The 21,386-nt window shown below is 59.1% G+C and overlaps 1 protein-coding gene and 1 long non-coding RNA gene across 24 annotated transcripts in view; one reads left to right on the top strand and one right to left on the bottom strand.

Annotated features, from left to right (window-relative positions):
- Nucleotides 1–21,386, top strand: part of ESPN (espin) — a 38,959-nt gene that overhangs the window by 9,717 nt on the left and 7,856 nt on the right. For 3 of the 23 annotated variants that reach the window (XM_065530393.1, XM_045381545.2, XM_074021690.1), the window contains exons 3-11: nt 8,377–8,563; nt 8,750–8,932; nt 9,058–9,189; nt 12,458–12,659; nt 13,631–13,902; nt 16,642–16,803; nt 16,894–17,092; nt 19,536–19,681; nt 19,766–20,029. In XM_065530393.1, coding sequence (XP_065386465.1) covers nt 8,377–8,563; nt 8,750–8,932; nt 9,058–9,189; nt 12,458–12,659; nt 13,631–13,902; nt 16,642–16,803; nt 16,894–17,092; nt 19,536–19,681; nt 19,766–20,029 — 1,747 coding nt within the window. Of the gene's footprint in view, nt 1–8,376; nt 8,933–9,057; nt 9,190–11,737; nt 11,832–12,457; nt 12,660–13,630; nt 13,903–16,034; nt 16,120–16,641; nt 17,093–18,410; nt 18,438–19,196; nt 19,304–19,535; nt 20,030–21,386 lie in introns of those variants that run through there. The other 20 variants (XM_074021699.1, XM_065530382.1, XM_065530377.2 and 17 more) reach the window with 13 other exon arrangements.
- Nucleotides 2,448–3,824, bottom strand: LOC135968835 (uncharacterized). Its single transcript, XR_010583809.2, has 2 exons — nt 3,662–3,824; nt 2,448–2,986 (listed from the first exon to the last, which is right to left on the bottom strand). It is a non-coding gene; the product is annotated as an uncharacterized lncRNA (long non-coding RNA).

Below are 21,386 nucleotides of genomic sequence, written 5' to 3'. Positions count from 1 at the left end.
ACTTGGGAGGCTGAGGCAGGAGAATTGCTTGAACCCAGAAGGTGGAGGTTGCAGTGAACCAAGATCGCGCCACTGCACTCAGCCTGGGCGACGGAGCAAGACTCCATCTCAGTGGGGAAAAAAGTTGGCCGGGTGTGGTGGCTCCCACCTGTAGTCCCAGCTACTTGGAAGGCTGAGGCATGAGAATCACTTGAACCTGGGAGGTAGAGGTTGCAGTGAGCCGAAATTGCGCCACTGCATTTCAGCCTGAGCAACAGAGCAAGACTCTGTTTCAAAAAAAAAAAAAAGAGTAAGTCCCATCACAGGCTTCTGGCCACTGACAGGGAAGGCTGCTCACTTCCTTATAATGGCCCAGAGGCCATCCCTCCTCCGGGCTGTGGTCCCCTCCAACAGGCCAGCGCCCCTGCCTTCACAGAGGCTGATCCCCGCCTGCTCCCTGCCCTCCTCCAAGTCTTTGCTCAGACCCCACCTCAGCAAGGCCAACCTTGAGCCTCGCTGAAATTATCACCCATGCCCACGATGCCCACTCACTCTTCCGCTGGCCTTGTTCCCTGCTGCCCTTTTTTTTGAGACTTGAGCCTCACTCTGTCGCCCAGGCTGGAGTGCAGTGGCGTGGTTCACTGCAACCTCCACCTCCCAGGTTCAAGTGATTCTCCTGCCTTAGCCTCCCAAGTAGCCAGGATTATAGGTGTGTGGCACCATGCCCAGCTAATTTTTGTATTGTTAGTAGAGATGGGGTTTCACCACGTTGACCAGGCTGGTCTCGAACTCCTGAACTCAGGTGATCCGCCTGCCTCGGCCTCCCAAAGTGTTGGGATTACAGGTGTGAGCCACTGCACCCGGCCTCCCGGCCGCCCTGTGGTTGCTTGGCTTTGCATTCTGTGTGCATCCTGTGTGACAGCCGAAAGCTAGTCCCTAGGGAAGCCCCTGAGCCACATTCCGTCTCTTCACTCCCTGCATGCCCGGATTTCCGGCCAGGCCCTGCATCACACAGACAGATGTGTGTTTTCATCCCATCTCTCCCTGACTGATGAGGCCAGGGGCTTTGTCTTCCCGGCTCTGTATGCCCAGAGCCTGACTCCAGTAAACGTCTGCTGAATGAGTGGGGTGTGGAATCCCAGGGACTTGTCCGCTCTGCCTACAGCTCATTGCATGTGACCCTAGACAAAACTCCCCTCTGGCCATTCCCGAGCCTGTCTGGCAAGTGGACCTAACCTGCCCTACCAGGCTGAGGCCATGAGTGAAGACACATCCCCTACTCCTGGCCTGGATGTCCCTTCTCACATTTATTCATTCAACAAACAGCAACTGGGTGCACCCAACTGCCCGGCCCGTCATCACGTCAGCCACACATTCTACTGTCCACGTGTGTATGGGTCTGAGGAATAGGAGAACAAGATAATTCAGGAGTGACAAGTGCTATATAGGGAGATGGGCAGTTTGGTAGGAAGTGAAGGGGATGGTTCTTTAAGTTGAGGGGTCAGGGAAGCCAGGTGTCTTTGAGGAGAGGAGAGCTGAGACCCTAATGAAAAGAGGGTCGGCCTCGCAGCCCTGCCATGACGGAACTGGCAGTGATGTAGGGACGTGTAGAGGCCTCCGGTGGGATCAAATTTGGCCTAATTATGGGCCAGGAGGAAGAGCTGGGAGGCTGGGAGAGTTGCAGGTAACTTTAGGCTTCTGGAACTCTTCCATGCTAGCTGATAGGCTGGGGCGTAGAACCCTACTCAAATCAGGGCTGCATTTCCTCCCTGGACCAGGCCGACTTGGGACTCTTTTTTTTTTTTTTTTTTTTGAGACGGAGTCTCACTCTGTCACCCAGGCTGGAGTGCAGTGGTATGATCCTGGCTCACTGCAAGCTCTGCTTCCCGGGTTCACACCATTCTCCTGCCTCAGCCTCCCAAGCAGCTGGGACTACAGGCGCCCGCCACCACGCCTGGCTAATTTTTTGTATTTTTTAGTAGAGACGGGGTTTCACTGTGTTAGCCAGGATGGTCTCGATCTCCTGACCTTGTGACCCACCTGCCTTGGCCTCCCAAGGTGCTGAGATTACAGGCGTGAGCCACCGGGCCCCGCCGGGAATCTTTTTTTTTTTTTTTTTTTGAGACGGAGTCTCACGCTGTCGCCCAGGTTGGAGTGCAGTGACGCGATCTCGGCTCACTGCAAGCTCCGCCTCCTGGGTTCACGCCGTTCTCCTGCCTCAGCCTCCTGAATAGCTGGGACTACAGGCGCCCGCCACCGCGCCCGGCTAATTTTTTGTATTTTTAGTAGAGACGGGGTTTCACTGTGGTCTCGATCTCCTGACCTTGTGATCCGCCCGCCTCGGCCTCCCAAAGTGCTGGGATTACAGGCGTGAGCCACCTGTCGCCCAGGCTGGAGTGCAGTGGCCGGATCTCAGCTCACTGCAAGCTCCGCCTCCCGGGTTCACGCCATTCTCCTGCCTCAGCCTCCTGAGTAGCTGGGACTACAGGCGCCCACCACCTCGCCCGGCTAGTTTTTTGTATTTTTTTAGTAGAGACGGGGTTTCACCGTGTTAGCCAGGATGGTCTCGATCTCCCGACCTCGTGATCCGCCCGTCTCGGCCTCCCAAAGTGCTGGGATTACAGGCTTGAGCCACCGGGCCCGGCACGGCCGGGAATCTTTTAACATAGGCCAGGAAGTGTGACTGGAGGACGCCAAGAGCCGTAGAGCCACCAAAGGCTCGGTGAATTTCAATTCAAAGCAGTCATAGGCCGCAACTGGACCGATCTCGGAGGGACAGCGTCTTCCTGGCCTCCCTCTGGGGAGGCATTACTGGCAGTGGGGAGGGACGCAGGAATCATTCTTCAGTCTGAGTCTGGCTCCATGGGCAGCTCACTCCGTGTGGCGGCGTTGGCAGTCAGCTGGCACCAGTCTCTGCCGGAGATTCCCACAGCCCGCGCGGGCGACCCATGTTTCTTTTGTGTAATCAGAGGTGACTTGATGAATAGTTACAGTTCATCCATAGCATCTTTGTTCCCAGGAGAAAGAAAACAAATCATGATTTATATGATCATCACCAGGGAGCCTCTGACCTACAAAGAGTGTTTGGGTCAAAGCCAGGGCAAAGAGCAAGCGCTTGGTCTGGGAGCACTTTTCTGCAGCTGTCACCGTGGTCGGGGCTAGAGCTGGCAGGGGTCTGGGAGGCAGAGGTCTCCCCCAAGACCCTCCGCTCCCCTCTAGGTAGTGTTCCCCACAGCAGAAATGATGCCCAGCCTGGCCCGTACTTGGCAGGACCTGGACACGCGAGGCTAGTCATGGGCCCTCCTGGTGGCTGGTCCTCCCAGGCACAGGGAAGGATCATAAAGTTCAGCAATGGCTGTGCGCCAGGCACCAGGCCCGTGCTCAGGGCTCTGCAAGCACTTCTCAGGCGCTCCGCACAAGGTCAGGATGACGACTTTTGCCCCCATTTCATGGATGGGTTTGGGAACACAAAGAGACAAGAAGCAAGATTGTCGCACAGCTCAAAGGCACAGGACTCGAGCCAGGTCCTCCTTTAGCGAAGCCAGGGCCCTCCCTGCAGGTCCTCCTGTAGGACTGTGCCCCAGTAGCTGGCAGAGTGTTCCTGAGTTCCCAGCAGTGAGGTCTGCGGGGAAAGGCAGTGGTCTGTGCGGTGGAAGGGAGGGAGGCAGCGGGACAGACCTACCAAGAGCAGAAGGAGTGCAGACGTGGCACATTTGGAGTCGGAAGCAGGCTCTGCATCAGACACAGCCTCAAATCGGGGCTCTGCCTCTTTCTCATAGAGTGATCTTAGCTCTCTGTGCCTCAGTTTCTTCATCTGTACCAGGAGAACAATGCTAACACCTGTCCTGTAGGGTTGTTACAAGGACCAGCTGAGAGAATGTGTGTGTTGTACTCATCACAGTGCTTGAGATAGAGTAATCATTCAGTAAATGGTGGCTGCTATCACTATTATTATTATTATTTACTATTATTACTTTTATTAATTCCTCTCTCCAGTGATGGGAATTTTGTTTCTGTTCTTATTTATTTATTTATTTTAGAGACAGGGTCATGCTCTGACACCCAGGCTGGAGTGCAGTGGTGTGATCATAGTTCACTGCAGCCTCAACTTCCTGGACTCAAGTCATCCTCCCTCTTCAGCCTCCTGAGCGGCTGGGACTACAGCTGTTCACCAACACACCTGGCTAATTTTTGTTTTGTTTGTAGAGATGGAGGTCTCTCTATGTTGCCCAGGCTGGTCTCGAACTCCTAGGCTCAGGCAGTCCTCCTGCTTTGGCCTCCCAAGGTGCTTGGATTCCAGGTGTGTGATGGGAATTTCATTTGGGTCCTTATGCTCATCCATATCTTTGTAATACTCCCCAGTGACTGTGAGAATGCCCATTGTTCTTCTTGCCCTCAGGCCAAGGTGGAAGGGGATGTTGAGCCAGGACCCCCTCCCACCCAGCCCATCAGCACATCTGCCCCAGGTTCTGGGGTATTCCAAGCTGGAGGCTCTGACTCCATAATGGGGCGCATGAGTGCAGATGCAAATACTAATAAGAATGGTGATGAGCTCCAGCACTTACTGAGGGCTCATTCTGTGCCAGGAACTTGGGCTGGGATTGCCAGCCAGCAGCCCTGCAGGAGGCTGTGGGTACCACTGCCCCCTGCTGCTCAGATCCTGCTTGGTGCCAGCTTCTCAGACCTTCTCCGGCTGGCTGGGCACCCCTGGGTCATGGATCTCTGCCAAGTCGGGGGTGCTGGGAGAGCAGAGCTCACTGCAGGTCTGGCCCCCCGCAGCTGTGCACACCACTGTGGGCCTCTACAGAAAGAACCCAGTGGGCCCCCACCGGCCCCCAATCCCCAAGACCCCGGTACTCACTGTGCCTTGGTTACGGGGTGAATAATTTAGGCCGCTGAGTGTTGGTCATGAAATATTAATCAGCCTGTCCTGATGCACCAGCATGTGAGTGTGCGTGGGGGTGATGCTGGCACTGGGGTGTGGAGGCCGGCAGCCACGAGCCAGCATGTTTCTGAACATAGATACGTAGCTGGGTCTTCTGTCTGCCTCATCTGTGTCGACGGGACCCTCTCTGGATCACCAGGCATGCTACCTGCTCCCCGCACCATCATGAAGTGCCAGGCCCAGCATCAGCCCCAGCAAATGGCAGCCCTGTGTCTAGGGAGTAGGGACGGGGGAGAAATCAGTGAGTGAGGGTCCATGGGGGCTGCAGACAGCCTTGGGGGTCTCAGGAGTCAGGGAAGTGGACAGAGAACCAGGGCTTTAGGGACAGGGAGATGCCAGCTGGGAGGGTCTCAGGATGTGTGTGAGAGGGAGGGAAAGGGCACACGTGACAGGGGTCAGAAGAGGGGCTAAGTCGTGTTGGGAACAAGAGGGTGGAGGGCAAAGGGGGGTGGCCTGGTACACGTTGATGGGCAGGCAACAAGTGGATGGGTAGTTGGATGGTTGAGCAAGGGATGGATGCGGGGTGGAGCATGTGGTTGATCTGGGCGGTGATAGACTGGGGGAGGTAGATGGGCAGGATGTGAAGTCCTGTGAAGAATTGGCCTGCTGGGCACAAAAGGTGAATTGGAACCCAAGAGGCCCCCAACCTGGAACTTCTCCTGGGTCTGGGGGTAGGTTGTGGCTCCACCTAGTGTCTTTTGGTGGTAACTGCACCCTGGGCTGTTCACATCCAGCAGCCCAGCGGCCAGGACAGCTTTCCTGGTCCCGTTAGGCCCCCTCTAGGCTGGGAGAACAAGGACAGTGACAGCCGAAAGCTAGGCCCCAGGAGAAGCCCCTGAGACACGTTCCATCTCTTCACTCCCTGCATGCCCATATTGCCAGCCAGGCTCTGCATCACACAGACAGATGGGTGTTCAAATGCCACTTACCAGCTGTGTGGCCGAGGAGACAGCTGAGTCTGTGCCTCTGTTGTGGGACTATGGGTGATGGCACAGAGTCCGGGGCCCTCCAGCCCCACCTGTGAGCCTCCCCAGCTGCAGCTGTACCATTGATTGAATTCTGATTCTGGCAGGTCCCCTGCTAGGTGCCTTACCGGTGTAATCTCAGTTGATGGTCACAGTAAATTAATAAAAATAGTTGATGGCTGGACGCGGTGGCTCATGCCTGTAATCCCAGCACTTTGGGAGGCCGAGACAGGCGAATCACTTGAGCTCAGGAGTTCGAGACCAGCCTGGGAAAGACCTCATCTCTACTAAAAATACAAAAATTAACTGGGCTTGGTGGCACATGCCTGTAGTCCCAGCTACTCAGGAGGCTGAGGCAGAAGAATAACTTGAACCCAGGAGATGGAGGCTGCAGTGAGCCAAGATTGTGCCACTGCACTCTAGCCTGGGCAACAGAGCAAGACCCTGTCTCAAAATAAATAAATAAATAAATAAATAACAATATGGCATTCACTGGGTACTTTACTAACCATGGCAAGACATGGCCCTAGCCTCAACTACCCCCCACGAAATAAGAATGACAATAGGACTTAAGAATAACCTGGGCCGGGTGCGGTGGCTCCCACCTGCAATCCCAGCACTTTGGGAGGCCAAGGCAGGTGGTTCACTTGAGGTCAGGAGTTTGAGTCCAGCCTGGCCAAGATGGCGAAACTGGGTTTCTACTAAAAATACAAAAATTAGCCAGGCGTGGTGGCACATGCCTGTAGTCCCAGATGCTTGGGAGTCTGAGGCAGAATAATGGCTTGAACCTGGGAGGCAGAGGTTGCAGTGAGCTGAGATTGAGCCATTGCATTCCAGCCTGGATGACAGAGCAAGACTCAGTCTCAAAAATAAAAATAAAAAAAGAAGAACCTGCCTGCTAGTGCCATAGCCCAGAGCTAGCAGAGCCCAGAGCTAGCAGAGCCCAGAGCTAGCACAGCCCAGAGCTAGCAGAGCCCAGAGCTAGCAGAGCCCAGAGCTAGCACAGCCCAGAGCTAGCACAGCCCAGAGCTAGCAGAGCCCAGAGCTAGCACAGCCCAGAGCTAGCACAGCCCAGAGCTAGCACAGCGGAAACATTCAGTACATAGTGGACATCTCGCGGGCTGCCAGATTAACAAAAACAGCAATAACAAAACCCAGGACATTTGACTAGCTTTGAATCTTAGATAAACAAGCTGTATTTCAGTACAAGTATGTCCCATGCAATATTTGGGATATAGAATACTAAAGCATTATCTGTTTATCTGAAATTCAGATTGAAACTGGATGAACTGCATTTCTTCTGGTAACCCTTACCACCCTGCCCTCTGGGAACTCAGTCTTCTGGGGGAGGCAAAGGTCAAAATCAGTTATGGTCAACCAAGCATGACAGGTCATGCTCATAGCAGCCCTGGGCAGTGTGGGGCGGAGGCCAGCAAAGGGGAAATAAATCAGGGTGGCCCTCATGGAGGAGGGATGGGGACTGAGTCTTCAAGAGGGAGGAGGATGGAAGGGCATTCCAGATGGAGGGGGCACACGGTGAAAGGGATAGAGGTCAGACACAGCAGGTGTGGGGACTCATGGTGACAGTGGGTGAGAGGGGTGGAGAGGACAGCTCACCACATCTTTGTAGACATCGGTTAAAAAGTGGGACTGAGGCTGGGTGTAGTGGCTCACGCCTGTAATCCCAGCACTTTGGGAGGCTGAGGTGGGTGGATCACGAGGCCAGGAGTTCGAGATCAGCCTGGTCAACATGGTGAAACCCCCTCTCTACTAAAAATACAAAAAATTAGCCAGGCGTGGTGGCGCATGCCTGTAATCCCCGCTACTTAGGAGGCTGAGGCAGAAGAATTGCTTGAACTCGGGAGGCAGAGGTTGCAGTGAGCCAAGATCAAGCCACTGCACTCCAGCCTGGGCAACAGAGCTAGATTTCATCTCAAAAAAAAAAAAAAAGGCCGGGCGCGGTGGCTCAAGCCTGTAATCCCAGCACTTTGGGAGGCCGAGACGGGCGGATCACAAGGTCAGGAGATCGAGACCATCCTGGCTAACATGGTGAAACCCCGTCTCTACTAAAAATACAAAAAACTAGCCGGGCGAGGTGGCGGGCGCCTGTAGTCCCAGCTACTCCGGAGGCTGAGGCAGGAGAATGGCGTGAACCTGGGAGGCGGAGCTTGCAGTGAGCTGAGACCCGGCCACTGCACTCCAGCCTGGGCGACAGAGCGAGACTCCGTCTCAAAAAAAAAAAAAAAAAAAAAAAGTGGGACTGAGGGCAGGGCAGTGCTGGGTCGGACGCTCTCAGGCCCCTCTGAGGGAGGGTGGCTCAGGACTAAGTCCAGGGGAAGCCCCAGGGGCGGCAGCGGGCCGGTGACAGGGCCCTCTCCCACCCACTCTCCCTGACGTTCAGGGCTCCCCGGGAGGGGGCGGGGGGCGTAAGGAGGCCTCGAAGAGGTGAGGCGCTGAAGGCCCAACGTGGGCACTGTGTCTCCTCAGGGGAGTGAATGCCCAAACCAAGAACGGTGCCACGCCCCTGTACCTGGCGTGCCAGGAGGGCCACCTGGAGGTGACGCAGTACCTGGTGCAGGAATGCGGCGCAGACCCGCACGCGCGCGCCCTCGACGGCATGACCCCGCTGCACGCCGCGGCGCAGATGGGCCACAGCCCGGTCATCGTGTGGTTGGTGAGCTCTGGGCCCGGGCGGTGGGAGAGGGGAGGCGGGACGGAGCCGGCAGGGCGGGGCGTGGAGGGGGTGGGGCCATCAGGGTGGGGCGGGGGAACGGGGACGGGACCGGGAGGGGTAGGGGGCGGGGCCCGCAGGGGCCTGGCGCCCAGCCCCCGCCCCTCTCTCCCCGCCCTTCCTGCCCAGGTGAGCTGCACCGACGTGAGCCTGTCGGAGCAGGACAAAGACGGCGCCACCGCCATGCACTTCGCGGCGAGCCGCGGCCACACCAAGGTGCTCAGCTGGCTGCTGCTGCACGGCGGGGAGATCTCGGCTGACCTGTGGGGCGGGACCCCACTGCACGACGCCGCCGAGAACGGGGAGCTAGAGGTCAGCGCGGGCCCGGGATTGGGGCGCGCGCCCTCTGCTGGCACCGCGCTCTCGGCATGGCCCTGCCCGGGTGTGGGGGTCCCAGCTCCTGGCCGGGGCCGGGTCCTCAATGCGTGCCCCCGCAGTGCTGCCAGATCCTGGTAGTAAATGGCGCAGAGCTGGACGTCCGCGACCGCGACGGGTACACGGCCGCCGACCTGTCGGACTTCAACGGCCACAGCCACTGCACCCGCTACCTGCGCACTGTGGAGAACCTGGTACGATCCCTGCGCTGCTCCTGTAGCATTCTCTCTTCTCGCCCCTCCACCCCAGTGGTGGGTGTCGTCACCCCTTTTTACCAAGGAGGAAGCTGCGGTTCAGGGACGGGAAGCCCACTACCCCACACGACCTCTCAGCCCAGAACCACTGCCTACTGGGGACTGAGGGATTAGAGGCACAAAGGTTAACAGAAAGAGGACAGGGAAGAACAGGGTCACCCCAAGGGGTAAGGCTGGAGAAATCACAAGACAGGCCCCATTGGGAACAGTTAGGCTCATTCACCCACCCATAGACATTAGCTTGGGTATAACTCACAGCCACCTCTGCAGAAGACAGTGTAAGTGTCCCGTTCCACATATGGATAAACTGAGTCTGCAGGGCACCAAGATCACATTACCAGTAAGCGGTAGAGTGGAGAACCTGCCTTGATGGCCTGGCCAGGAGCCACCTCTCAGCCCCTGCACTGTACATTTGCTGACTTCACGGCTGGTTCATAGCTGGAAACCCATGCTACTCTTTTTAAATTATGTTATTATGGTGAGACAGCCATGAAGTGACCGGCTGGGACTTGAACTCAGCTGTGGATGTCTCCAAGTGCAGGGCTCTGCACCAGCTGGTACAATGCCTGCTTTGAGGCAACAGGCAGGGAGGAGAGTGGGCCTCGCAGCCAACCCCAAAAGGATGTGAACTAACTCCATGGGGCAGCCTGGCCATGGAGGGTCTGTGAAATGAGGCCCGGAGGGAAGAAGGCAGTGGTCTGTGCCCTGAGCACCGTCGGTGCATCTGCCCTCCCTGCCAGCACAGGGGGATGGTCCTGGCTCTGGGGGCTGCAGAACATAGCAAGGCCCAAAGGCCAGAGGCTGCAGGCGGGCCTGAGAATGAAATTCCGCCCCAGAAAGAGTCTCCGGAAGAGAATGAGTGGCCCAGCAGGTAGTGAGCACCCTGTCACTAGGGTATATAAGCCAGGATGGACACTGGGAAGGGCTTTGCTGCATCAATGGTGGGTATCCCTTAGCTAAGAGAGTCTGTGACTCTGTTGAGGGACCGTGGGGTGGCACTAGGGCCCAGGGCACCTGAGGGCCTCTCTGGATGCAACTGCTAGTGGTCATAGGACAGCAAACACCACTCATTGGATTCTGACTTAGGCAGGTACCCTGCCGAGTGCCTTAAAGGTGTAATCTCAGTTACTCTTCACAGTACATTAAAAAATATAGGCCGGGCGCGGTGGCTCAAGCCTGTAATCCCAGCACTTTGGGAGGCCGAAACGGGTGGATCACGAGGTCAGGAGATCGAGACCATCCTGGCTAACACAGTGAAACCCCGTCTCTACTAAAAAATACAAAAAAGTAGCCGGGCGAGGCGGCAGGCGCCTGTAGTACCAGCTACTCAGGAGGCTGAGGCAGGAGAACAGCGTGAACCTGGGAGGCGGAGCTTGCAGTGAGCCAAGATCGCGCCACTGCACTTCAGCCTGGGCCACAGAGCAAGACTCCATCTCAAAAAAAAAAAAAAATATATATATATATATATATATATATATATATATATATATATATATATATATAGTTGGTTGGGTGCGGTGGCTTAGGCCAGGCACGGCGGCTCACGCCTGTAATCCCAGCACTTTGGGATTGCGCCACTGCACTCCAGCCTGGTGACAGAGCAAGATTCCATCTCAAAAAAAAAGTTGACAGGCCAGGCATGGTGGCTCATGCCTGCACTTTAGGAAGCTGAGGTGGGTGGATCACCTGAGGTCAGGGTTCGAGGCCAGCCTGGTCAACATGATGAAACCCCATCTCTACTAAAAATACAAAAATTAGCTGGGTGTGGTGGTGGGCACCTGTAATTCCAACTACTTAGGAGGCTGAGGCAGGAGAATTGCTTGAACCTGGGAGGTGGAGGTTGCAGTGAGCCGAGACCGCACCACCACACTCCAGCCTGGGCAACAAGAATGAAACTCCATCTAAAAAAATAGTTGACTATATGTCATTTACTGGGTGCCATGTCCTGGAGCTCAGCAGGGCAAGTAGTGCTGTTATCACCATTTGCAGATGAAGAAACTTAGGCACAAAAAGCATAGGTGACTCACCCAAAATGACACAGCTAGTAAGTAGGGGAGGGGAAGTTTGAAGCCACTGTCCCAGACTGCAGAGCTGGGTGACTCAGGGCAGATGCAGTACACCTGCTGTGGCTCAGCCTCTTATCTGCTGCCCACAGGGGTCAGGGCTTGGTGCCCTCAGCACCCACTGCTGTTGGCCAGGTAAAGAGCGCCTTTGGGTGCTGCCCAAGCCACCTCCTATAGCTCCCCTGACTCCTGGGGTAGGCAGCTGGGCCTGGTCCCCTGGAATGGGTGGGGGGGGTGTGCCCTGGTTCTCTCACCCAAGCAGGCCCAGCTTCGGCAGTGACAGATCCAAGCCACAGAAGATGCTGGCCCAGAAAAGGCAAACACTCCCACAGAGCCCCTAATTACGGGGCCAATGAGCGCAGCCGCCGAGCCGTTACCTGGTGCCAGGCCTGCCTCTCTCTCCCAGGGGGCCTGTGACACTTCTTAGGCAGGGAGGGGGCACGGAGCAAGGAGGAGTACGCCTGGGTAGGAGGCAGCGGAGCAAGCGGGCTTGCCGGCAGCAGGGGCAGCATGGGCAATGTAAGCAGGGCCCCCACCCCATCCCCCTCTGCACCGGGAGGGGACAGGCCTGTGGTCAGAGGCACAGACCCAGCAGGGCGGGGGAATGGCAGGCCTGGCAGCCTGAGCTCTGGCTGCCCATCACTGCTCAGCTGGCTACCCAGGCCCCACTCTTACCCCAAGGGCCCCATCAGGAGATAGGCCGGGCTGGTGTTGGGAGTCTGCCCCAAGTCCCAGGTCCGGCAAGGAGCGCTAGCTTGTCAGCCGGATAACTAGGGATGGGCCTGTGCTGTGCGCCTCCCCATGGAGCCTCTGATCCTTAAGGGAGAAGGCCGATCTCCTGGCAGTTCTCCCCTTGGGGTGCAGCTCAAGGCCCCTTCCTCGTCGATCTCTCCACCCTCCTAATCAGGGAGGAGCCAGGCGAGGGAGTTTCCCAGGAACCTGGGTCCTGCTGCCTGGCGGGGCTGGGCTTGAATCTTAACTTGGAGGAACCTGAGAGACCCTCCAGTGATGCAGAAGAGACCCCGGAGAGGGGTGTGGCTTGACCGAGATCCCACAGTGAAGGCGTGGCTGAGTGGGACCCTAGCCTGGAGAGCAACACATCTTGGGGAGCACTTGCCTTCATGGCTTCTCTGCCTCCCCTTCAGAGTGTGGAGCACCGCGTGCTCTCCCGGGATCCATCCGCAGAGCTGGAGGCGAAGCAGCTGGATTCAGGCATGTCCTCACCCAACACCACGGTGTCAGTCCAGCCACTGAACTTTGACCTCAGCTCGCCCACCAGCACCCTCTCCAACTATGACTCCTGCTCCTCCAGCCACTCCAGCATCAAGGGCCAGCACCCTCCACGCGGTGAGTGTGCCCAAGGAGGAAGAGGGGGAGGGAGAGCAGACTGAAGCCAGACCACTGGGCTGTGAGGGTTGGCCTTGGGCCACCCTGCCATAGCCAATGTCAGAGACTACCCTCATCGCTTGCTCTTAAACATGGGGAGGAGACACCCCTTCTGCTGAGAAACAGATGTCACTCATGTGTGTGTGTGCTCATCACAAACACAGGTGTACATCCACATGTACTCTCCCCACACACAAAATCCACATGTGCCGCCCACCATTCATTATTCTCAGCTACTCACACACAAAAGCACACGCTTGTACATGTGTACATACAGCCTACAAATATGAACACACACACAGAGCCATGCTAATATCTGCACACACCCATCTTATACACAAGCACACAATGCTCTATTTCCATACTACAGATATGCACACACACACACAACCATGTCCATAGGGCAATGCACACAAATTCATCAGTACAAAGAAGCACGTGCACAAATGCATACACACTCAAACACACACAAATGCACAGTCGCCTCAGCAGACTGCAGGCATGTGTATACACACACCCTGACCATGCCCTGAGCATGGGCGTCTGTCCACTTGCAATGCCTGGTTTACGCCGCCAGATGGTGGCCTCCAGCCCCGGGAGGGGTGCCCTGCAAAGACTAGATGTGGCCATCCGTACTCCCAAGGAGTAGACCCTTCCCTTCCAGGTGACCCTGCCCTCTAGACACACCAAAGCCTCGGTGCTTCCCCTCCAAACCAGGGTGCCTGATCTTCCCCCAATAAGTGCTGGACTGGGGCAGGGCAGGGCCAGGGAGAGGAGGCCCAGCACCGCCAGGGGCCACAGCAAGTGTACCAAGTGGTGCCCTGGAGCCCACTGTGGCCCTCGGCAAGTTGTTTCCAGGTGGCGGAGAGTCTGTCTTGGGGAACAGCCTGTCCGCAAGCTCCCAAATCTGGCCCTTTCTTCTGCCTCCCCAGAGCTTTCCAGCGCTAGAGCTGCAGACATACAGAGCTACATGGACATGCTGAACCCGGAGCTGGGCCTGCCTCAGGGCATGATTGGGAAGCCCACACCCCCACCACCCCCACCCAGCTTTCCCCCGCCACCCCCGCCCCCAGGCACCCAACTGCCCCCACCCCCACCTGGCTACCCAGCTCCCAAGCCTCCTGTGGGACCACAGGCAGCTGACATCTACATGCAGACGAAGAACAAACTCCGCCACGTGCAGACGGAGGCCCTCAAGAAGGAGGTAGTGAGCCCTCACCCCCTGCCTGCCTCCCGGCAGGGGGACTAGGCCGATGGGGGCCAGTGAGGCCAAAGGCCTGGCCTCACTAGTGGGCATAGGGTGGGGGGCCCTAGGTCCATGGCATGTTCAAGAGTCAAAGCTCCTGGCGAGTCCCATGAGGGGTCAGGGGTGGACACTGGACTGGGAGGAGAGTAAGAGCAGGTCACCGCCCTCCATGGGAGCCGGGGAGTGAAGGACGCAGGTCCAGACAGCTGTGCCTCACCAGGAACTGGGCCTGTGCCACCTCTTGCACAGAGTGGCTGGGTTGTCATGAAGTTGACAGAGAATTCATGGAGACTGCCCCTCCCCAAGCATGCCCCCACCACCCCCACAGCCCCAGGCTGTCAGAGAGTGTTACCCAAGGGAGGTGGCTGCCAGGTGGAAGGTGCCAGTGGCATGGCTGTGGAGGTGAGGGCTGGAAGGAGTGTGGGGGGAAGGTGAGCAGGCACTAGCAGGGCTGGGTGCCCACCGGCAGTGGGGGCTGGGAGGAAGTGAAGCTGTGGCTAGTTCCAGTTTAGGGCTCGAGATCCTGGGGGAAAGGGCCAGGCCTGAGCTGGGAGCCCTGGAGGGAAGCAGAGCCTGTGTGGAGAGGATGAGGCCAGGGCAGGCAGGTGGAGTGTGAGGCACCTAGGGATGTCTGGGGGCTGCAGGCCCCTGGCTGAGGCTCTGGAGCAGGAGTGGGGGCAGAGGTCTGGTCTGAGCAATTCTGGGAATCTTGGGCAGGGTGACCTGGGGAACACTGGCATTCTGGCCACAGGAATAGAGCAAGGATGGCCTGAGAGGTGAGGGGACAGCCTGAGGTCACAGGTGGCCAGATGTGGTGTGGCAGCGCTCTGGGGTCCTGCTGGAGCCTGGGACCTTGCATTTCTCTCTTAAGCCCAAGGCAAGCCATCCCAGGGCCAGTTTATACAAGGTGACCCAGGTCACAAGGCCACTGGGCAAGGGAGGCATGGGAGGGACACCAAACCTGCAGGCCAGTTCCAGTGGCTGCCCTCTTCATGCTACCTTAGACCAAGCTCCCACAGTAGCTTCCCCTTTCATCTCTGGGAGGCAGAGGGGGCCGGCCAGCTAGGGCTGCAGGGGCCCTGGAATCGCTGAGCTCCCAGCCCAGCCTGTGGGCCCCGCCCAAAGCCACAGGACAGGTGGCCCAGCCAGTGTCCCCTCTCCACCGGTGAGCCCAAGTGCCAGGTCTGCGTGGTCCCCTCCTGGCCGTGTGAGCCCGTCCCGGGTGTGTGCCTCCCTCCCGGCTCAGTGCGCCCCTCCCGGCTGTGTGTGCCCCTCCCGGCTGTGAGCCCCCTCCCGGCTGGTGCGCCCCTCCCGGCTGTGTGTGTCCCTCCCGGCTGTGTGCGTGCTGGGCCGCAGGCTCCAGGGCCGGGACCCGGACACTCCACAAAGGGCTCTTTGTGTGGCCGCGGCGCCCCCCGCGCGGGTGCCTGACCGAGGGCGGGAGCAGGGTCGTGGCGTCCGAGCCTCTGGGCTGCAGGGGGCGCGGAGCGGGCGGGCTGGCCCAGAAAACAAATCCTGCGGTGTCGCGTTTCCTGCAACGTGAGCCAGGTCGGGCGGGGTGAAGGGTCTGAGGCCACCTCAGGGACGCAGGGGCTGGAGAGTGGGGCAGGGGACAGCCCCCACTCCGTCACTCAGCGTTTGGCCGGGCCGCCTCACTCTCCCTCACTGAGCTGGGCCTATTTGGGGGCAGCTGCGACGGGGCGGGAAGCCACGCTGTCACCCGACCCCGCCTTACGGCCCCTGAAACCTGAGGCTTGAGCGCGGGTGTCGGTGTCGCTTTCGGATGGGGATGGTTTCCAGATGCAGGAGGGGAAGCAGGGGGACGCGACCCGGAGCCGGGGGCCAAATATGAGAGGCCCCCTCTGCCCAGGATGAAGGTGGGGGCTCAGCTCCCAGCTTAGGGAGAGGCGCAGGGGGCGGGGTCACATCTGGCCTGGGGCGGGTGCAGAGCTGCGGCCAGGTGTGGCAAGGTAGTTGGCACCCCCGTGGTATCCGCCACGGCTGGGGGGTTCGGCCTGGGATTGGCGGGCCCCGGGTGATGTCAGGCCGTCGGAGCCCATAGGCTGGCCGTGTGCGGGCGGCTGTAACCTGAGAGGAAGTATCAGGTAACGCAGGTGTCGGGTCCTGCCACCCCCGCCGCCAGGTGCACAGCGGGGGCCACCAGCACCGTGGCAGGTAGGAGCAGCCCCCGGATGGGCAACCGGGGTCCGGGACAAGCCGGAGCCTCGGAGAGCACAGGCTCTGGAGGGGGCTCCCTCCGGCCGGGACCCCGAAAGACTGGGCTCCGCGGAGCCCTGGGGACCCGCAGTCCGTCTGACAGCCGAGAGCGGGGTGCGGCCAAGGGCCTAGTGAGGGCTAAACCGGGAGGTGCCCCTTCTCCAGCTCCCCCTGGCGTCGGGGCTGGGCCACCCCGCCCCTGGGCCCGCCCCTTCTGGCCTCAGTGGGGGCCCCTGTGCCCCTTGGCCGGTGCCCAGAACCCCTCCCTGTAAGGCGGGCGGAGCCTGCCCTTCCACCGACACCCCCATGACCCTCTCCCCGTGCCCGCCCTGAGAACAGGGGATGTAGGAAGACGGCTGCTGCACCCCTCGACGGCCGCTGGCCGCGAGTCCCCCCAGGAGGTGAACGGCTGGGTGGGGAGGCGTGGGGGGCGCCTACCCGGCAGGTGCCCGAGCCCCACCGGTCACTGTCTTCCTGCAGCCAAGCTCCTGCGACGGCCACGACCGGCTGCGGAGGCAGGACTCCGGCCGCAAGCCCCGCGCCTTCAGCAAGCAGCCCAGCACGGGGGACTACTACCGGCAGCTGGGCCGCTGCCCGGGCGAGACGCTGGCCGCACGTCCAGGCATGGCGCACAGCGAGGAGGTGCGTGCCTGCCAGCCCGCGCCCGCCGGCTGCCCGCGCCTTGGCCCTGCCGTCCGCGGCTCACTCGAAGGCCCCTCTGCTCCCCCGCAGGCGGCGCTGCTCCCAGGGAACCACGTGCCTAACGGCTGTGCCGCGGACCCCAAGGCGTCCAGGGAGCTGCCACCGCCGCCCCCGCCGCCACCGCCGCCCCTGCCCGAGGCCGCGAGTTCGCTGCCACCGGCCCCGCCTCTGCCCCTTGAGGGCGCTGGCCCTGGCTGCGGGCAGCGCCGCTCCTCTTCATCCACCGGCAGTGAGTAGGAGCAGGTTGAGGGGTGGGGGGCGGCGCTAGCCCTGAAAGGGGAGGGAAATCTAGACACCACCCCCTCCCCAGCTGTCACTGCCCGGGTCCTTCCTCTTCTACATGCTCTTCCGGCCACCCCTACCCCATTGAGTACTTGACCCTAAGAGAGGGCTCTGGGTTGCTGGAGGTCCTGCCAAAGCAGGACCGGGCTGTGCTCCTGGGGCAAGTCCCCTCCCCAGTCTGGGCCTGCCTCCCACCCCCTAGCTGTGTGGCCTGGGCAAGTCCCCTCCCCTCTCTGGGCCTGCCTCCCACCGGCTAGAAAGGGTCTCCCAGCTCTGGCGCTGGCGTTTCCAATGAGCTGGTGCTGGAGGAACACTTGAAGTAGAACCAGCTTCAGAGAGGCCCCGCAGCTGGCCACTCTTCCCCCTGCCCCCCTCTATCCTGAGCCTCTCTTCCTCTCTCCATGTCTTTCTCTTGTCCTTCCAAGCAGCACAGACCTGAAGCCTTCTTAGATATGCCAGCAACTCTTCCTAGCCAGTTCCTGCCAGGGGCCCTGGGCCACCTGGGGCCTGGCTATGGGGGCAATGTTTTCCCCTCCCTCCCCGGTGACTTCCCTAGGCATCCTTTTTTAAGAGCTAGACTGGTGCAGGATTCCTGGGCTGCTTTTCTGTAGGGTGGGACAGTGTCCCCCTGCCAGGATACCTAGAAGGCCCAGGACAGGGTGTCTAGATGTGGTGCTCCCATCTCAGCCTGGCTGGGATGCCTTCCTCACCCAGCCACTCAGGGCAGAGATCATGCTTAGTGGCACCCTCCAAAGCTTTGTCTCCCTGATTAGGAGTGCAGAGCAGAGCTTGTCCCCCTATGGTTCCTGTGGAGCCCCAGCCCCTGCAGACCAGAGCCCATGGAAGCATGTCCAGCACCTGCCAAGCCTCCTCCTCCTTCCCTCCACAGCCTGCAGCAGGGCTGAAGCTAAGGGCAGAGAAAAATACTCTGGACTTCCCCAGACACCCCCACCCAGCACAGCCAGGGCTGGGTGCCCTACCACAACCCAGTGCCAAGGTGGAGGCCCTTGCTAGGGGCTAGAGCCAGTGGTGGCCCTGTCCAGCCCTCAGGGGCACCAGCCAAGCCGGGAACTCGATGGACCACCCTCATGAGGCCCCAGAGCAGCTGGGGCCAGAGCCAGACGGGCAGAAAAGCTCCTCCTCTCTTCTCCACTCCCCCTCCCCCCGCTCTCCCTGGCCCGCTCCCTGTCCCCTGCTGTCCCAGTCTCATCCTGGTCCCCTCTCCCTCCTAACTCCACTGTCACTTCTCTCCTCTTGGTCCCTAGAAGTGAGAGTCCTGAGGCACAGGAAGAGTGAGTAGCTGCGCGCGTGGCTCCTGGCTGAGGCTGAGGCGGGGGGTGGGGGGAAGAGGCAGGAAAAGCAAGGCAGGAGGGGCCCAGACTCGAGGAAAGGGCAGGGGCTGGCAGGCGAGAGAAACTCGATGCATGGGTGGGCCCTTGCACCTCATACCCACATACGCACCTAAGCATTCTGCGCCTGGCTGGTGGTTTTGCCTAAATAAATGAGCCAGCCACACCGATTTTCCCTTTCTCCTCTTTTTCTTCCCTGTGACTGTACTCTGGGATCCCCAGTCTGGGAATCCAAGAGCTATCAGCCCATTTTGTTCCTCCCTCCCGGACCTGACCCCTTCATCGGGGCTCAAGAGACCTCTCTCCAAATCTCCATTTGCCTCCTCCGGCTAAGCCGGAAAATGCACCCTCTGCCCTGTGTATTTGCATATTACCCACCTGCCCTTCTTCCTGGGTGCCTGCCGTAGCCTCAGTAAGGGCCCTGCTTTCCTGGGCCCCTAGAGCTGAGCCTCGCTTTGCCATAAATGTGCTCCCGGCTTGCAAACAATGTGTCTGCTTGTGCGTCTGTCTGTGGGTGTGGTGGGGAGGGAGGGGACCAGGTGGGTACAGACACTCCAGGGTCCGGACTCTGTATGTCCATGGAGGCCCCAATTGACTCAGTTCAAGGGTCACTGAGGCTTTGCTGATGTAGGGAGAGGGCCAGAGGGAGGCTCCACCCCAGCCGGGCTGAGCCAGGGAACCTGGGACAAAGGTCGGGTGGCTGATTCCAGGTATTGTTTTGGAGCTGGGCAGTCAGTGGCTGGGCGGGGACATATGCCCAAGAGCCACCATGAACTCCCAGGGTCCTCCAGGCGGGGGCCCTCCACCCCGTGAGTAGGGTGGGGAGGATAGTGGGGTTGTCACAGTCGGGGAACCAAGGGCCCGCCTCTGGGGGCCCTGAAAGCAGCCTGTGGGACCTGGGATCTGGAGAGCTGCCTGCTGGGGCCGAGGATGGGCACCCAGCCAATCTTGGCTTGGGAAGGGGGCTGCAGAGGGGCGGGTGAGGGGTGGCAGGGATGCAGCCCCACCCTGGCCAGTGCCTCATCTCCTGCCTCTGCATAGGCACCAAGTCTTTCAACATGATGTCCCCGACGGGCGACAACTCGGAGCTACTGGCTGAGATTAAGGCTGGCAAGAGCCTGAAGCCTACGCCACAAAGCAAGGGACTGACCACAGTGTTCTCAGGCAGCGGGCAGCCGGCCTTCCAGGTAGGCGGGCCTGGCAGGAGCCTGCGACCCGGCTTCCCTGGCCCCAGGCCACCGGGCGCTCAGCCCCACCGCTTCTCCCTGCAGCCCGATTCACCGCTGCCGTCTGTGTCACCTGCACTGTCACCAGTCCGGAGCCCCACACCGCCAGCTGCGGGGTTTCAGCCGCTGCTCAATGGAAGCTTGGTTCCGGTGCCGCCCACTACTCCTGCGCCGGGCGTGCAGCTGGACGTGGAGGCGCTCATCCCCACGCACGATGAGCAGGGCCGGCCCATCCCCGAGTGGAAGCGCCAGGTGATGGTGCGCAAGCTGCAGCTGAAGATGCAGGAGGAGGAGGAGCAGAGGCGGAAGGTGGGTGGGGCGGGGTGCCCAGGGAGCCCTGGGGTCTGCATCTGGATGCACAGCCCATCCCCCATGCCATTCCCAACCCCAACCTCGGGGCCTTCCGTTTTTCTTTTTCTTTCTTTTTCTTCCTTTCTTTTTCTTCCTTTCTTTTTCCTTTCTTTCTTTCTCTTTCTTTTTCTTTCTCTCTTTCTTTTCTTTCTTTTCTTTTTCTTTCTTTTCTTCCTTTTCTTTTCTTCTTTTTTTGAGACAGAGTCGCTCTGTCGCCCAGACTGTTGTGCAGTGGCACGATCTCGGCTCACTGCAACCTTCGCCTCCCGGGTTCAATCCCATGCTCGTGATTCTCCTGCCTCAGCCTCCCAGGTAGCTGGGATTACAGGCGCGTGCCACCATGCCCAGCTAATTTTTTTGTATTTTTATTAGAGATGGGGTTTCACCATGTTGGCCAGTGCTGGGATTACAGGCATGAGCCACTGTGCCTGGCCATTTTCTTTGTGGAAAGCAGGGTAGCAGGCCCCCGTTTGGGGCTTGTCCCAGTCTCCACACACACTCCCAGCAGCCTGTCCTTGGAAGTGAGACAGCAGCCTTTCTCAGACTCTCCCTCACGTGCCTAGCACCTGGGATCTAGTTAAAAGGCCTGTTCAGATTCAGGAGGTCTGGGCGGTGCTGAGGCTCTACATTTTAGCCAGCTCCTGGGTGAGGCTGCTGATGACGCTGGTCCAAGGACCACACTGCATAGCCAAGAGGGCTTTGGTCTCAGTCTTAGGGACATGGGCTCTATTGCTGCACTGCCACCTTCCAGCTGCCAATACTGAGCCTCATCCAGCCTCAGTTTCCTTCTCTGTAAGGTGGGCTGATCAGCACCCGCTGGCAGGATGAGTTGCCTTTCATTCATCCAACAACTGTTCCCCAAATGCCATTTATTTTTATTTTTTGAGACAGGGTCTCACTCTGTCATTGAGGCTGGAGTACAGTGGTGTGATCTCGACTCACTGCAACCTCCGCCTCCTGGGTTCAAGCGATCCTCCCGCTTCAGCCTCCCGAGTAGCTGGGACTACAGATGCCCACCAACCATGCCCGGCTAATTTTTGTATTCTTAGTAGAGATTGGCCAGGCTGGTCTCGAACTCCTGGCCTCAAGTGATCCACCTGCCTTGGCCTCCCAAAGTGCTGGGATTACAGGCGTGAGCCACCACGCCTGGCCCCCGAGTGCCATTTATGTGCCCCACACACTGTTGTAGCCTCTGGGGATTCATGGTGAACATATCAAGGCCTGCTCCAAGGTGGCTGCGGACATGTGTGCGAGTCACCGAGCACAAAAAATGGGGCAGTGTGAGAGTGGGTGGCAGTGGAGAGAAGTACCTGGG

Source organism: Macaca fascicularis, chromosome 1 (genome assembly GCF_037993035.2).
Source record: "Macaca fascicularis isolate 582-1 chromosome 1, T2T-MFA8v1.1".
In the NCBI taxonomy this organism is placed as follows: Eukaryota; Metazoa; Chordata; class Mammalia; order Primates; family Cercopithecidae; genus Macaca; species Macaca fascicularis.
This window is presented reverse-complemented; position numbering and strand designations above follow the sequence as displayed.